Genomic DNA, 15,627 nt, shown 5'->3' with positions numbered 1-15,627 from the left:
CATGTTATTAGTTAAGATGCGCGCACACACACACACACACACACACACACACAAAATGGCAGTTAAACTATTTGCAAGAGTGTTTATCACACTTATGCTTCGTTTAGCTGGTACGAGGTAGACAGTGAACCGGATGTCATTGTTTTTAATGAGAGCACAACGTAAATGCCATTGAGGCAGGCAGTGAATGCTTTCAGCCTCCACTAGGGCGGTCCTCCACCGAATAAAAATCTTGGTCGACCGAGAGTCATCCGTTCTTTCGCCAAAATTCTAAAACGTGTATTTTTCCCTATATTGACACATCCTGTGTTTTAATCAAATCAACTATATGCACTGAGCTTGTCTTTTGCTTTAAAGCACACGGTTTGATGAAATAATTAAAAAGACACACAGAAGACGAAAGGGAATCCAACCGTAATTGATTTGTGCCAGGCTGGGCTCAGACTTGCTGTGCTGTGTAAAAAAGGACAACGAGTGACTGTGTAACGTGCACCCGTTGTCCTTCTCTCCTCTCTGCTGCAGTGACCACCAGAGAACAGTGTTTATCGCGCTGGCCGAAGCTGCAACATAATTACAACCATTTCTGACTGAAAAGTTGTTAGCGAAATCCCTCATTCCTTTAGGGGAAAAAAAAAAAAAAAAAAACACTCCCTAAAACCTTGTTCTCTTTACGTGACACATGAATGCATCACATGCAGGTGACCAATAGGGCAACCGAACTCAACTGGTGGTCCGGACCCAGGCCCAGTGAAGGGTCGTACCGGACAAAATAGCATTTTCTTATAGATAAGTCACACATTTGTATTTTTTAAAAGCTAAAAATAATCAACCGGGTCTCTAACTCAGCAATCCTCTCTTTTTCACTGTCTCGAAGCAACGGCCACCTCTACTAGCGCCCCCCGTCTTACCCAATCGCGTGATTATATGCAAATACAAGAGGCTGCGTTTTACCCAATCACATTGATCCAAATATCCTTTGTGGAACCTTTGGACAAGCAAGCAGAAACAATCAGAAAGATTTGACAGCGGTTCACCTGTAAATATCACAGATAGGAGCTTAGTTACCAGTATCTTTGTTAACATTTTTGTTCAACAAAAAAATAAAAAGTTGACTCCGAAAACCGTATATTGAAAGACGATTGGTCGGAACAGTATTTATTTAACTAGCACAAAACCAATGTGCCTGATATGCAGTGAGACTGTAGCTCTGGTGATAAGTGACGAATGTTAGGCGCCATTAAGACAAGAGGCATAGTAAATTGGATCAGATGTATACCCTGAACATGGAGATCAGATCAAACAAGATTAACCAACTCAAATCCCAACACGAGAGATGCACCAAAGTCCTTGTCAATTCCCCCGACAGACCAACAACGTGAAATGGAGTGTTCTCACTGAGGATACCTTGGGTTTTAGGAAAACAGAAAACTTTTTCAGATGCTGAGATGGTACAAGAATGCGTGTGTGAAGTTGCTTGACACCTTGCTTGAAGGTAAACAAAAATATCGAACAGAACCCACTGTCAGACTCCACAGCAATGAGGAGAACTGAAATATTAGCAAAGACTTAACTTCACAACTTAGAGGCCATTCAGAATGCATTTCATTAGCTGTGGATGAATCGTACAGATAACACTGATAATGCCCAGCTTCTGATGTTTGTCAGATTTTATAACGAAACAATGAAGGAATTCTGTGAGGAGCTGTAGGGCTTAACACATCTAGAAGCACACACACACACACACACACACACGGGGAGAGGATATCCATGATGCCATCAAAGAGATGCTGACAAAGGGGGAGAGATCTGAAGTCAGTGGTCTCCATCACCACAGATGGAGCTCCAGCCATGAGAGGAAGAGGACTGGTTGCACATTTGAAAGAGGACCAACCTGACCTGACATATCACTGCCTCATCCATCAATCTGTCCTGTGTGCCAGACTGGGAAAAGAGTACTCAGAGGTCATGACAACGATGATGAAACGGATCAACTTTTTGAGAGGCCGTAATCAACTGAATGTTAAGCTACAGGGAAGGGACAACAGTATGTCATATGATAACAGCAGTCCGGTCTTTCCAGAAGAAATCAGAGTTTTTCCAAGAATGTTCTCCAGAGAGAACTTGTTCACTTCCTCCCCCCCAAAAAATTTGGGGACAAACTCAAGAGGCAAGCATGTTCCCAACCACGTTGATTTCATCCAGAATCTGATAGATAACTTTAAGGCTCACTTTGATGACATCACTGTTGGAAGAGAACTGCTGCTGCTCATCCAGAACCCCTTCATGGGTCACAAATGTGACAAAAGTTGTCAGAAGAAGCAAAACAGATCTTCAGATGGGTAGATGTTGCACCACTACAAATGGAGTTGATTCAAATAGGTGTGAAGGAGCAGGCTGGTGATTGTGACCCAGTCACTTTCTGGGGGAAAGATGGTGCCTGCAGCTGATGTCCCTGTTCTCAAGAAACTGTACATCCTGACCATGTTTCGCCCCATATACAGCTGTGAATCAGCCTTCTCCACAATGAACTTTATTAACCTTTCACCAGTGAGTTCCAAATATCTCTAACGGTCTCCCCAGCGTGAGTTCCAAATATCTCTAACGGTCTCCCCAGCGTGAGTTCCATATATCTCTAACGGTCTCCCCAGCGTGAGTTCCATATATCTCTAACGGTCTCCCCAGCGTGAGTTCCATATATCTCTAACGGTCTCCCCAGCGTGAGTTCCATATATCTCTAACGGTCTCCCCAGCGTGAGTTCCAAACATCTCTAACATTCACCCCAGTGTGAGTTCCAAACATCTCTAACGTTCACCCCAACGTGAGTTCCAAACATCTCTAATGGTCACCCCAGAGTGAGTTCCAAACACCTCTAAAGGTCACCCCAGAGTGAGTTCCAAACATCTCTAACGGTCACCCCAGCGTGACGGTCTCCCCAGCGTGAGTTCCATATCTCTCTAATGGTCTCCCCAGCGTGAGTTCCATATCTCTCTAACGGTCTCCCCAGCGTGAGTTCCAAACATCTCTAAAGGTCACCCCAGAGTGAGTTCCAAACATCTCTAATGGTCACCCCAGCGTGAGTTCCAAACATCTCTAAAGGTCACCCCAGAGTGAGTTCCAAACATCTAACGGTCTCCCCAGCGTGAGTTCCAAACATCTCTAACGGTCACCCCAATGTGAGTTCCATATCTCTCTAAAGGTCACCCCAGCGTGAGTTCCATATCTCTCTAACGGTCTCCCCAGCGTGAGTTCCAAACATCTCTAACTGTCTCCCCAGCGTGAGTTCCAAACATCTCTAACGGTCTCCCCAGCGTGAGTTCCAAACATCTCTAACGTTCACCCCAGCGTGAGTTCCAAACATCTCTAACGTTCACCCCAGCGTGAGTTCCAAACATCTCTAACGGTCACCCCAGCGTGAGTTCCAAATATCTCTAACGGTCTCCCCAGCGTGAGTTCCATATATCTCTAACGGTCTCCCCAGCGTGAGTTCCATATATCTCTAACGGTCTCCCCAGCGTGAGTTCCATATATCTCTAACGGTCTCCCCAGCGTGAGTTCCAAACATCTCTAACATTCACCCCAGTGTGAGTTCCAAACATCTCTAACGTTCACCCCAACGTGAGTTCCAAACATCTCTAATGGTCACCCCAGAGTGAGTTCCAAACACCTCTAAAGGTCACCCCAGAGTGAGTTCCAAACATCTCTAACGGTCACCCCAGCGTGACGGTCTCCCCAGCGTGAGTTCCATATCTCTCTAATGGTCTCCCCAGCGTGAGTTCCATATCTCTCTAACGGTCTCCCCAGCGTGAGTTCCAAACATCTCTAACGGTCTCCCCAGCGTGAGTTCCAAACATCTCTAAAGGTCACCCCAGAGTGAGTTCCAAACATCTCTAATGGTCACCCCAGCGTGAGTTCCAAACATCTCTAAAGGTCACCCCAGAGTGAGTTCCAAACATCTAACGGTCTCCCCAGCGTGAGTTCCAAACATCTCTAACGGTCACCCCAATGTGAGTTCCATATCTCTCTAAAGGTCACCCCAGCGTGAGTTCCATATCTCTCTAACTGTCTCCCCAGCGTGAGTTCCAAACATCTCTAACGGTCTCCCCAGCGTGAGTTCCAAACATCTCTAACGTTCACCCCAGCGTGAGTTCCAAACATCTCTAACGTTCACCCCAGCGTGAGTTCCAAACATCTCTAACGTTCACCCCAGCGTGAGTTCCAAACATCTCTAACGGTCACCCAGCGTGAGTTCCAAACCATCCATACAGTGAAGCATAGTGGTGGCATCATCATGCTGTAGGGATGTTTTTCAGCGGCAGGGAGAGTAGTCAGGATTGACGGAAAGATGAACAGAGCAGAGATCCTTGCTGAAAAACTGCTCCAGAGTGCTCAGGACCTCAGGAGCTTTACCTTCCAACAGGACAACAACCCTAAGCACACAGTCAAGACAACGCAGGAGTGGCTTTGGGACAAGTCTCTGAACGTCCTCAAGTGGCCTAGCCAGAGTCCAGACTTGAACCCGATCGAACATCTGAAAATAGCTGTGCAGCGACGCTCCCCATCCAACCTGACAGAGCTTGAGAGGATCTGCAGAGAAGAATGGGAGAAACTCCCCAAATTCAGGTGTGCCAAGCTTGTAGCGTCATTACCCAAGAAGACTCTAGGCTGTAATCGCTGCCAAAGGTGCTTCAATAAAGTACTGAGTAAAGGGACTAAATACTTGTGTAAATATGACATGTAATTTATTTTTAATACATTTGCAAAAATGTCGAAAAACCTGTTTTTGCTTTGTTATTATGGGGTATTGTGATGCCATTATGGGCTATTGTGATGTCACTATGGGGTATTGTGATGTCATTATGGGGTATTGTGATGTTATTATGAGGTATTGTGTAGATTGAGGAGACATTTATTTGATCAATGTTAGAATAAGTCTGTTACGTAACAAAATGTGGAAAAAGTCAAGTGGTCTGAATACTTTCACGATGTGCTGTATATGTGGATGATTTATAAAGCCAGGCACACCTAACAGTTGGGCTATTGATTATAGACCTAATTAAGCTGGTGTTCCCCCTCTCCTCTCTTTTCTTATTTTTTATTTTACCTTTATTTAACCAGGCAAGTCAGTTAAGAACAAATTCTTATTTTCAATGACAGCCTAAGAACAGTGGGTTAACTGCCTGTTCAGGGGCAGAACGACAGATTTGTACCTTGTCAGCTGGGGGGGTTTGAACTTGCACCCTTCCAGTTACTAGTCCAACACTCTAACCTCTAACCACTAGGCTAAGCAACTCCACTGCTGCCTGCCTCCACCACATTGTTCTCAACACCAATATGCTGGGTAACTTTGCTATTACGCACATAGCAACATGGTCTAGGAAAAAGGCTCCAAATCCACAGCGTACTGATGTTTCAGAACCGCGGACAGCAACCGCTATCCAAAGCGGGAGAAAGCTCATTTGCCATAAAATAATATTGTTTTTATTAGTGTTGCACCATTGATCTTATGTAATATAACCATGTACAATTTCAGCAGCAAATGTCTTAAGAGTGATGGACAGTGCCATCCCCACGGCCTGGATCAGTCAGACAGGAGCCGATCAGACAGGTGTCTCGTACGCCACGTTTTTTTGCTACTGCTCGACTCAAGAAATCTTGGTCGATCAAACAATCGACCGGTCGACTAAACGGTGTTCTCCCTGGCCGCCACGGTACACGGGACATGCCGCCAGAGTTCAAATATTACAACTGTTTGCCGTAGCGTTGTTTTCTACCGGATGTTCATTTGCACTGTTTGTTTTACGGATATCACCATAGCAACGCATACCGCCGTGCTTTTTGTCGTCACCTTCTTCCTTGCTTCCTTGTCCCGTTATACCAACTGGTATGATGGTTTTTGCGTCCTTCGTCTAAACGCAGCATCAACACATTTTCAATAAGATATTCCCACCAGGTAAAACATGGATCCACAATCATCCTTGTAACAAAAAGTCGGCCCTGTTTTGAATTATATAAATCATAGGACTGGAGGTGAAATAACAAGAAAACAAGACTGACCTTTCACCATCATCATCTTCAACCATCTTCCTCTTCTGTCCCTTGCCCGGGGCAGCGTTGACCTCTTTAGCCATCTGAGCCAGACGGATCTTCTTGAAGTCGTCCTGAGTGAGGAGTCGACTGGAGCTGACCGCTGCTGCCTTGGCCTTCCTCTCCTCTGGATCCATAGTCTTCAGCTTCTCAGCCTGGGCGAGACACATACAATGGCCAATGAGAAGACGTTATTCACCAATAAGAACATGTTATTCACCAATCAGAACACTAATCACCAGGGTAGTGTTCATTCGGAACTAAATGGCAGAAAACGGACAGAAACAGGGAGAGACAACCTTAACCTGTCCAATAAGAAGTGCTCATTTTAGTTTTCTGATACAAATTGTTTTGCTACGGTGTGCTCAATTGAACGTGAGCCAGCCCAGATTTTCAAAATCAGGTCACCAACCCAAAACACCTAACGGACATGGGGTTGATGCAGAACCCTACCATTTCCGCGGTGTCTTCATCAGAGGAGTGGTGAACATTGATCCATTCTCCGTCCTCATCATCATCATCACCACCACTGATACTGCTGGCACTCTCCCAGCCATCTAGAGATGAAGAGGAAATGCAGAGGAAGAAATGATCAAATAATCAATATTTAAACCTATTTTTTTTCACACAAAACATAATCTATTGCATCTTGGAAATACAGTCCTTGATAAATCCGAAATGAGAGTCCTTGCAGCAAAAAACCAAACAAGTAAAAGTTTCCAGTTGTATAATAATGACTATACACGATCCAATCCTTACCACCGTCCCCCTCTTCTCCCTCCTCTTTCTCCTCCACCTCCAGAACCTCTGCTCCAGGGACGTAGGTCTTGGCCCCCATCTCGCCATAGTCCTGGATCTTAGCCTCGGTAGACAACTCTGTGGGTCGACCCTAGTAAACAACGCAATGGTTAAGTTATCAGTTAGCGCAGCCTCCATGACATTTCACAGCACCTCAGCCCCGGGGGACTTTCACACAGAGGAGGAGCCTAGCATACCTCAACCCTGAGAGGCCTTCCACACAGAGGAGGAGGAGCCTAGCATACCTCAGCCCTGAGAGGACTTCCACACAGAGGAGGAGGAGCCTAGCATACCTCAGCCCTGAGAGGACTTCCACACAGAGGAACCACCTAGCATACCTCAGCCCTGAGAGGACTTCCACACAGAGGAGGAGCCTAGCATACCTCAACCCTGAGAGGACTTCCACACAGAGGAGGAGGAGCCTAGCATATGGGCGAGGGAAGGAGAAACATGACGATGTTGAGATCCTTCTAAATGTATATTACATTGGTCTCAGCAACATACCCTGTCTCTCTTATGCAGCATCTTTGGATCCAGGCTTCTGAAGAGCTGAATGAGTCCTCTGGCAGACATCATCACATCTAAAAAAATAAAAATAAAAAGACATTCAAATAACCCTCATTGAAACCCTTCGATTTGTTTTAATTATGACACGTGATGAATAATCTCTTGTAGCCACATGGTTAAAGAGAAAAATAATCAAAACAGACATGTTAGCCTACTTCCTGTAAGGACAGACTACTTACTCTTGTCTTTGTGCATCTTGTACTGAGCCAGGTCCTGAAGCAGCTCTTCTGTGATGGCTAGGGGACAACGAGCTGCCACCTCCTTGATGGCATTGATGCTGTACAAAGCAAGTCGCACACTCTGTTACTCCATATATCCATGTTATTAACCAATAACTGATGCTGCACAAATCTCAACTGTATACAACAGTGTTATATACAGTATCCATGGTAACAATCACATGCAGAATGTGAATGACTTTACAATGGCCATCCAACCAGGTTACAGAAGAATCATAGGTGTGAGGGACTCCCTTACCCAACACACATCACCTCTCCCGAGTTCCTGTCTGTCACAAAGTTATTGGCTATGGTCATGATGACCGGCTGGATGATCTCAGGTGGAACTAGTTGATGGGAGGACTGGGCAGCACACAGTAGTATCTTGGTGACCTCTGGAGAAGAAAGAAGAACAAATATTATTTTCAACCCGGGAGTTCTATTAAAACTCAACATGACTAATTGCACGCTTGTTTTCAATGACTGAGCTGAGCCCTTTCTTAGAACATACCTCTTTGATGGGGCTGGGAGAAAAAATAAATAAAAATACTGTAGTCTTCACTGACATTTTCAACCTCTCCCTGACCGAGTCTGTAATAGCTACACGTTTCAAGCAGACCCCCATAAGTCCCTGTGCCCAAGAAAGCGAAGGTAACCTGCCTAAATGACTACCGGCCCCAGTAGCACTCACGTCGGTAGCCATGAAGTGTTTTGAAAAGCTGGTTATGGCTCACATCAACAACATTATCCCGGAAACACTAGACCCACTCCAATTCCTGCTGTTGATTAGAGCTTACCTCTTTGATGGGGCTGAATGAACCGTTGTACGAAGGGGTAGTAGTTGAAGAGAAAGAGCTGTGGGAAGAATAGAAATAACAACGCGAACGTCCATTTAAAAAAATATATAATTTTTTAATAGATTGTAGAATAATTGCACTGTTCATATCATTTTCTTACCTCATGAATCCCAACTAGTCGGGATATTAGTTCCATCATCATGATCTTCACCTCAAAACGCTCATTAGAGTCTTCCAACTGCTTTAGTAGCTTCTCTGAAAAGTCTGTGCAAAATATTTAATATTTCTTAGAGGGAAAAAAACAGAATAGAGCGACATAAAATAAGTTCCAGATTTTGTTTAGTTTATAAGCGTGTGCTTTTGAGGGTGAACATACATACCTTGAGGATCATGAATCAAGTGGATGGCAGAGAAATTGAAAACCTCTACCTTCTTCTTCTTCTTATGTTTCTGTGAATCATCAAGATTTATTAACTAACAACCAACCAAACAAAAACAGTTGAAGTCTATCAGTAAAAAGAAAAAACACAGGACTCTCAGCGTACCTTAAGGACCTTCATGGCCTTCTCCATCTTCTTCTTGTTCTTGGATGTCTTCCTCCCTGTAGAGTACCTCACCATCAGGTCTCTAGCCGACGGACCTTCCTCCTGGAGATAACAGACTGGCTTAGACCCGACAGAGCAAGGAGGTCTCTCCTCCAATCAAATCAAAATGTTCACCCCCCCCCCCTCCACTATGTGATGTGGTGAACACATGCCTCCGATTCTGAATCACTCTCCCTCTTCTCATCTTCATCTTTGCCCAGGAAGAACTTCATGCCTGCCACGAGGATCTTTGTGACTTTGGAGAAACATGCTGTCGTGATCACGTTAACAGTTTTGGCGTCATTCCTGTGACGGAAAACAAGGAAATAAAAAAAAAAGATGTATATCGGGCGACGTGTTTTTGAAGATACTTAGCATAGAGCCAAGGCATGTAACTTACCAGATGTTTCTCTTGTACAACTCAATCATGACATCTAGCGAGATCTTGGCTGCTAGAGGATTGCTGTCTCTCAGCATGGTGTACATGAAGTTCTGTAATGTTGTGTTGACTTTGTTGTTCTTGTGTTTGGAGTTGATGTTTTTTATGTCATGGACAATGTGCGAGTACAGCGTCTGGGAAGAGATGAACAGGAGACTAAGCGAGAGGCAGAACGTGACTGACACTGTAGACAGACCATAGACATGGAATAACAATATCGGTGTGCAGAGAGACAGAGACACTCCGGGCTCACCTTCCTGAGGAGCTTGTCGTGACAGCGCAGCAACTCAAAGAACAGCTCCAGAAGACCGGTGGGGTTAATCAGATCTTTGTTCCTCAGCAGAATCAGGGCTTTGCAGAATGTCTGAGCGAGTGAGAAACACGCAAATAAAACAACAACACATTAAATACAAGTATTTTTAACAGCTGACAAGGGTGAGAAAATATCTGTTGATGATTTGTTGTCTTTACCATCCGTAGATCAGGCTCGAGGACTGTATGATGATTCATAAGGATCTCAGTCAACTCCTGAGGGAAGGAGGCAAGTTGCTGCAGATAGCAGTGTCCAACCTGGAACAGGACAATAATGGATTTAGTTTGATAGCTTCCCATCAGGACTAACATCAGCAGTGTACTTGTGTCTACAGTTGGTGATCTATAAATAATGGGCAGTTTATGGTTTCCAATAAGACCCACAAATACAGCAGGCCTACAGACATTTCCTGATTTGAGATAGCTTCGACCCCCAACTAGGGTAATCATGTGACATTTATATTTACATTTCTGGTTTTTTTCATATCCAAATGATTATTAATATAATGAATTTGGCATACTATTTATAGGACTAGATTTGAGAGTGATGATCGTACCTGAGCAAGGAACATGACCAGATCTGCCAGCTCCTTGTTGGGTTTGTCAGGCTGGAGTTTGAAGATCTGTACATTGGACTGGTAGTGTCGATATTGTTGCAGGAACTGTAGATTAGAAATTAAAACGATCTTTGTGAAAAACATGTACTCAAGTCAGCAGGAATTGACATAGCTAGCCTCTCCCGATTCAGAGTTTGGACTGGATAAACATCCACTCTCGTCTCTAATATATAGGGTCCAACATTTTGAACAGTCCCTTTATAAATCAGAAGAATGTTGAGTAAACTTAATCTGAACTTACTCCATCTGTTGTCTGCTGATTTCGTCCTTATAACCAGCGCGGTATTACAATCTGATCTATTACTACTATGACATAGCTAGCTAGCTAAATAGTCACTGACTGTATAAAATATGTAACCAGGCCTACGAAGCTCGTCGTCACGTATACAGTTAAACAGTAAGTTCAGTTATTTTAACAGTAATGTTCAGTCTTCGCTCGTTCCATAGCGATAGCTTGTGAGTATTTTGCCCGACTCGTTGCTGTACCCGTCTTGTCAGCACGTGTCCCACGTTGGATGCTATCCGGTGTAAATCGGTAGATAGTTCCGATGGAAACATTGTCGTTTGCGTCGCCGAGCAGTTCCCAAGACAACATTAAATCCAATTGTTTGATGCCAACACCCCCCCCAAATCAAAACCAAACATGGATGTCAATGTTTGCGCTCACACGCTCCATTCTACTTCCTGTCTACAGCAGCATGTTGCTGAATGTATTGCGATAGACAGGCAAACAGGTGTGAAACAACAACAGGTGTGTGATTAGAATTTGTTTGTTTTGATTTGAAAGGGGTGGTAGCATTAAATAATTGGATTTAATACTTTCTTTGGCACTGCTTGGCAATGCAAAGGACAATGTTTCCATTAGAACTAGCCTAGGCACTGGTCGTCACTAGTTACCACAGCCACAAAGTCATAAACCCTGCCCATTTCTACAATTTATCCCGTTAAAATCTCATTTTAAACCTAACCTCAGCTCTCAAACTTCAGGCGCGATTCTGCCTGCTCCCTACAATTATCAGCCATTCGCGTCGCCCACAACTGCCTCACGTGAACTACTTTTCTAAACATCAGTATGTTACCATGGTTACTCCACAACATCAGTCTGAAAGAAGTCGCTGTAAAAAAAAAAAGACGCATTAGTCTCTACAAGCCAGAATGTTGAATAAAACGATAAACTTTAACGGTTGTCTGTGCTGTTGGTTCTTTTGGCAGTAGGAAGTGAAGATAAAAATGTCCACAGGAAAGTATTATTAGCCCAAAATTTTGGTGCGCGGGTAAGTATATGGCTGTGTCGGCTTGTAAATCCAGTGAATATTTTCATTCACGCGATGCACAATATGTAAACAATAGCCGAATGTAACCAAATGTCAACCGAATCGCGTTTCCTCACAATCAGCTAGAAGTGTTTGTCAGCACAGGGATTCGAACTTGCAACCTTTCGGTTACTAGTCCAATGCTCTGACCACTAGGCTACCCTGCCACCTCTATACTCTAACCACTAGGCTACCTACCGCCTCTACACTCTAACCACTGGGCTACCCTGACGCCCCCGCCTGTAGGGAACTGTTTCCCCACAGGTCTGTTAAAAACAGAGGGCATGTGTCCCACAGGTGGGAGCAAATTACAGTGTCTTTTGAGGGGCCGTTCCTGAGGGGCCGTTCCTGAGGGGCCGTTCCTGGAATGTCCATGTGTACAGTCGTGGCCAAAACTTTGATAATGACACAAATATGAATTTTCACAAAGTCTGCTGCCTCAGTTTGTATGATGGCAATTTGCATATACTCCAGAATGTTATAAAGATTGATCCGATGAATTGCAATTAATAGCAAAGTCCCTCTTTGCCATGCAAATGAACTGAACTCCCCAGACCTTAATCCCACCGAGAACTTGTGGACAAACAAAACCCCACAAATTCTGACAAACTCCAAGCATTGATTATGCATGAATGGGCTGCCATCAGTCAGGATGTGGCCCAGAAGTTAATTGACAGCATGCCAGGGCGGATTGCAGAGGTCTTGAAAAAGAAGGGTCAACACTACAAAGAATGACTCTTTGCATCAACATGTAATTGTCAATAAAAGCCTTTGACACTTGTGAAATGCGTGTAATTATACTTATGTATTCCACAGTAACATCAGACAAAAATATATAAAGACACTGAGGCAGCAGACTTTGTGAAAATTAATATTTGTGTCGTTCTCATAACTTTTGGCCACGACTGTAGGAACACCCCGAATTGCGGACTGCAGTTGCACACTTTTGCCGCATCCAGCCACGGGTGTGCAACTTAAGTTTTCCGAAAATGTGATGGAAAATTGTGTTTTATTAAGATCGTGCACACCCCACACCCCCCCGGCGGGTCGCCATTAAAGCTGTCTTTAAAGCTTGAATGGAGGATGCGTTATGTACGAGCCGGTTCATGGGGGACGAGTGTATTATCCGGAATGCACATCAAAGACATGAGAGATCTAAAGGCTACGTCAAAACCGTCTACGGAAAACATACGGTCCAACGCGGGACACGTGCTGCTAAAAGATGTACAACAACGGTTCGGGCGATGTCTCGCAAGCTGTGTCGCTATTGACTGCCACTAAGGCACAGTTTATTAATACATTAGATAATGAATAAAGGCTGTCTAAAACTGGCCTAAGATAGAACTAGATAGCTGGCTAGCTAGCGTTAGCTATGTAGTAATGCGATCAAATATAGTAATTTCTAGCTAATTAACGTTAGCAATATAGTTATATGATTCATTACTTCATTAATTGATCCCACAACATAGTTTACTTGCTAATGTTAGTTCAAAGTAAAGCAGATAACTAGCAAGTTAGCCAACTAGTTTGTTTACTAGTGAAACTAACGTTAGCTAGTTGGCATGCGTTACCTAGCTACGTTTTATACACTCACTTCTTCCGTGTACGACTGTGGATCTCTCTTGATCAGGTTCTGCAATTGCGGCAGATTGGTTGGCAATTTGTTGTTGTGTCGACCGGACATTATTTTATTCATTTTCGGTATAAAAAGAAATGTCTATATTATAAATATGTTATCAAAATACCAACGTGGCTCACTGGTAGATCGCCATTTTTTCCAGACTCAGAACGGAACGGAACGAGGGTCAAACGAAGTGGCAGTGAAACGCGTTGCCAAAAGCCAGTGAATTCGGAGGAAATCAAATATTGCCGGCACTAGTGTTGTGCAAAGAAGAATATTGAAATCAAGGTCCTTACATAACCCACTTAAAAAATGTTACATTATGATGTAGAACCATTTTCAATACAGTACTGTTTTGAACATCTAGATAGGAAATCATCATAAGCCACACCCAAATCAAATTTATAACCGATGGCTGATGGCATACATCAGATTCTAGCCTATTGAAACAGACAGAGCAGACCCCCCCCCCCAAACCCCCCTGCTGCACACCTGAACCTTATTTAGATTTGGATTGTGGTCAGTGATGTACATGTGAGGTCATTTGAATAGGTTGATCTAATCTAATTTTATTTGTTACATGCGCCAAATACTATAAGAATATTTTGAAGATAAATACACAATTGAGAGGATGAGAGGACTGAAAACTAGAGTACTAATGGTCAATAGGGAATTGTAAATAGGAGTTGTGTTTCAGTTCAACAGCTGTTTAGAATCTGAATGCCACTCCTGAACTCAGAGCGACGTGTGCTACGCTCTGTACATTGAGTCGGGAGGTAGGATACTTGTTATTTGGCCATTGGCCAGTTGTACTGCAAGGACTTGTGATTGGTCAACCCCAGGCTAGGGTGGGGGGTTAAATGGAATCCTATTCCTTTGTTCGGTTGAGAAAAGCTGAGGACAGATTTGCTTTGGAGTTTGTGTTATTGAAGAATAACATAATTTGCTAACATTACTTACAGGCCCTTAACCAACAATGCAGTTCAATAAATAGTTAAGAAAATATTTACTAAATAAACTAAAGTAGAAAATATCAATAACGAGGCTATATACTGGGGGTACTGGTACCGAGTCAATGTGCGGGGGTACAGGTTAGTCGAGGTAATTTGTACATGTAGGTAGAGGAATCAATTCTCAATTACAACATGGTCCTAGAAATATAAAGCCTCCTACTTTCATATCACATCATAATACACACTTAAGTGTTGCTTTTGTCCAGCTCCTTGCACGAGCCAGACGTGTATAACCATAACGGACATTTTTTGTAACCTTATTTAACCTTTTCTGCTGCTTTTGAGACACGGTTCAATCCCAACCCCTGGGCACTACTTCTTGACTAATTAAAACTCGAAACAATCACAATACAATAACTATTGGTCGCTATTATGGATTATTATTCTGATATGTATTCATTATAGAATTATCAGTTTATTCATGTTTATTTTCACTCTAGCATTGTCGGCCTAGATATCGCCAATCCTAAAAGCATACATAAAATAAACAATTACAATTTAGTTACATAATGTGTGTGTGCATGTTGTTTAATTTTTCCTCGTCGGCCACCCATCTCTGCTTTTCTGCTTCACAAAAAGCTGAGGTCTGGAATTCCCTTCAGGTCATCCCTCTCCATTCATTGCTCTTGGTTGCCTGAAGACTCACCCTGAATTGAATATCTCTGCTCTATCAATTGCAAAAATAAATTAATTGTGGGGAAGAAACGTCCCCGTTTGGCTGGAGCAATGTGAATGGGTAGCCAGGGAATGGCCTTGGTACGTAAAAAATTATTTTTGCAGGACAATAAATATATTTGCCTGCCACTCCTGGGAACCCTGTAATTATGTGAAGGCTGTTGGGGCCCTGTTTCTGCTCTAGATGACTAAACCTGCACACACGCCCAGAGGGTTGCAGGTCTGCCGACTTCCTTTATGTGAAGGCTGTTGGGGCCCTGTTTCTGCTCTAGATGACTAAACCTGCACACACGCCCAGAGGGTTGCAGGTCTGCCGACTTCCTTTATGTGAAGGCTGTTGGGGCCCTGTTTCTGCTCTAGATGACTAAACCTGCACACACGCCCAGAGGGTTGCAGGTCTGCCGACTTCCTTTTGGTCACTCATTTTAATCAGAGAAATATCCAATAAACCAAAGACGTTGCTTCATCTGTGAATGTACTTTATTTCACACAATCCTCAAAGAAAATGGAGCATACATAAAATAAACTAGTTATTAACATTTATTTACATTGAGTCTAGTGGTGTAAAGTACTTAAGTAAATATTTGA

General features: G+C 43.5%; 1 protein-coding gene across 1 annotated transcript in view; it reads right to left on the bottom strand.

The window, feature by feature from the left end:
* Window positions 1-13,695, bottom strand: part of sdad1 (SDA1 domain containing 1) — a 16,289-nt gene extending 2,594 nt beyond the window's left edge. Inside the window, exons 1-16 of the mRNA XM_042326440.1 lie at window positions 13,325-13,695; window positions 10,358-10,462; window positions 9,960-10,058; window positions 9,742-9,852; window positions 9,450-9,622; window positions 9,223-9,355; window positions 9,011-9,112; window positions 8,846-8,915; window positions 8,626-8,729; window positions 8,466-8,523; window positions 7,928-8,063; window positions 7,630-7,727; window positions 7,388-7,464; window positions 6,845-6,974; window positions 6,539-6,642; window positions 6,056-6,240 (exon numbers count right to left, since the gene is read on the bottom strand). Coding sequence (XP_042182374.1) covers window positions 6,056-6,240; window positions 6,539-6,642; window positions 6,845-6,974; window positions 7,388-7,464; window positions 7,630-7,727; window positions 7,928-8,063; window positions 8,466-8,523; window positions 8,626-8,729; window positions 8,846-8,915; window positions 9,011-9,112; window positions 9,223-9,355; window positions 9,450-9,622; window positions 9,742-9,852; window positions 9,960-10,058; window positions 10,358-10,462; window positions 13,325-13,426 — 1,787 coding nt within the window. The 5' untranslated portion in view covers window positions 13,427-13,695. The remainder of the gene's footprint in view (window positions 1-6,055; window positions 6,241-6,538; window positions 6,643-6,844; window positions 6,975-7,387; window positions 7,465-7,629; window positions 7,728-7,927; window positions 8,064-8,465; window positions 8,524-8,625; window positions 8,730-8,845; window positions 8,916-9,010; window positions 9,113-9,222; window positions 9,356-9,449; window positions 9,623-9,741; window positions 9,853-9,959; window positions 10,059-10,357; window positions 10,463-13,324) is intronic.
* Window positions 13,696-15,627: the final 1,932 nt, after the last annotated feature.

Source organism: Oncorhynchus tshawytscha, linkage group LG09 (genome assembly GCF_018296145.1).
Source record: "Oncorhynchus tshawytscha isolate Ot180627B linkage group LG09, Otsh_v2.0, whole genome shotgun sequence".
In the NCBI taxonomy this organism is placed as follows: Eukaryota; Metazoa; Chordata; class Actinopteri; order Salmoniformes; family Salmonidae; genus Oncorhynchus; species Oncorhynchus tshawytscha.
The sequence above is the reverse complement of the archived record's forward strand: the minus strand, read 5'-3'. Positions and strand labels throughout refer to the sequence as shown.